The sequence below is a fragment of the Eimeria mitis genome, genomic scaffold (assembly GCF_000499745.2).
Source record: "Eimeria mitis Houghton genomic scaffold, Emh_scaff259, whole genome shotgun sequence".
NCBI lineage: Eukaryota > Apicomplexa > Conoidasida > Eucoccidiorida > Eimeriidae > Eimeria > Eimeria mitis.
In genome coordinates, this window is record NW_013570929.1 from 15,243 (window position 1) to 16,777 (window position 1,535).

Below are 1,535 nucleotides of genomic sequence, written 5' to 3' on the forward strand. Positions count from 1 at the left end.
TAACACAATGAACTCAGCCCTCGCCTGCGGCGGCAGGGCAGCAGCAGCAGCAGCAGCAGCAGCAGCAACAGCAGCAGCAGCAGCAGCAGCAGCAACAGCTGTCACTGGCTCAACTGCAACACCGCGACCCTCCCAAGCTGCAGCAACAGCAGCAGCAGCAACAGCAGCAACAGCAGCAGCAACAACAGCAGCAGCAGCAGCAGCAGCAGCAGCGCCGCTGCCACCCCTAGTCAGAGCCCTAGCAGCTCCGTGCGAGTTATACACACCCCGAAGTAGGGGGCCCCTTCAGGGGGCCCCCGGGGGCCCCCTTCATGGGGCCCCCCCAGGGGGCCCCCTAGGGCCCCTGCAGCAGCAGGTACTGACAGCTGGTTGGGGTGTTAGCAGCAGCAGCAGGGCCCCCAGCAGCAGACTGCAGCGCTTCTATTACTCTTCGCTGCAGCAGCAGCATTTGTTGCCTCTCTCTGCTGCTGCAGCAACAGCAGCAGCAGCAGCAACAGCAGCAGCAACTGCAGCAGGAAGCAGCAGCAGGCATGTTGAGCGGGGAGCTACTCAGATGCTGCTGCAGCTGCAGCGGCACTCTCAGCTGCAGCAGCAGCAGCACCAGCAGCAGCACGTGCTGCAGCAACTACTGCAGCAGCAGCAGCAGCAACAGCAGTTTTTATTTTGCTTGTCATCCGTCTCTAACAACCAATATCGCTTCCTAAGCAGTGCAGCAGCAGCAGCAGCAGCAGCAGCAGCAGCAGCAGCAACAGAACCAGCAGCAGCAGCAGCAGCACAAACCCGGAGCCCCTCTTCAACCCCATCTGAGAGCACAGCATCTCCCCACCCACCCAAGCAGCAGCAGCAGCAGCAGCAGCAGCAGCAGCAGCAGCACCAGCACAAGCAAGAGGAGCCGAAGGGGCCCCACAGGAGACCAGCAGCAGGGGTGGGGGGGGGCCCCCGGGGGGCCCCCCGGGGTTCAGCAGCAAAGACAGGGTTTATAAAAACAGCAGCAAAACAAATTAAAAAAATTACACAGAAACTACTCAAACTCCTCTGGCGGTAAACCCTAAACCCTAAACCCTAAACCCTAAACCCTAAACCCTAGAGAGAAAGATGAAGCGGTGGTTTCTGTGTTGATAGATAAAAATAAATTTATTTTTTTTATTTTTTTTGTTTGTTTTTGTTTTGTTTATTTAATATTATTTGTTTGTCTGTTTCTGTTTAATTCTTTTTTTGTTTAATTTATTTTTATTTATATAATTAAATTTATTTGTGTTTGTTATTTCATTTATTTGTATTTATTTATTTATTTATTTATTTATTTATTTATTTATTTATTTATTATTTTTTTTTTTATTTATTTTATATTTATTTAAATTACTAATTAAATTATTTTTATTTCATTAAATTATATTAATTTTTTTTTATTTTTATATTTTTTTATGTATAGCTAATTACCTCATTTATTTTTTCTTGTTTATTTTATTTATTTATTTATTTACGTTATATATATATATATATATATATATATATATATATATATATATATATAG

At 45.7% G+C, this 1,535-nt stretch overlaps 1 protein-coding gene across 1 annotated transcript; it reads left to right on the forward strand.

The window, feature by feature from the left end:
* Nucleotides 1-7: 7 nt before the first annotated feature.
* EMH_0005760 (uncharacterized protein) lies at nt 8-1,045 on the forward strand (the record flags this gene model as incomplete). Its single annotated transcript, XM_013497295.1, has 1 exon — nt 8-1,045. One exon carries the CDS (start codon nt 8-10, stop codon nt 1,043-1,045), a length of 1,038 nt encoding a protein of 345 aa, XP_013352749.1.
* Between the last annotated feature and the right edge of the window lie 490 nt (nt 1,046-1,535).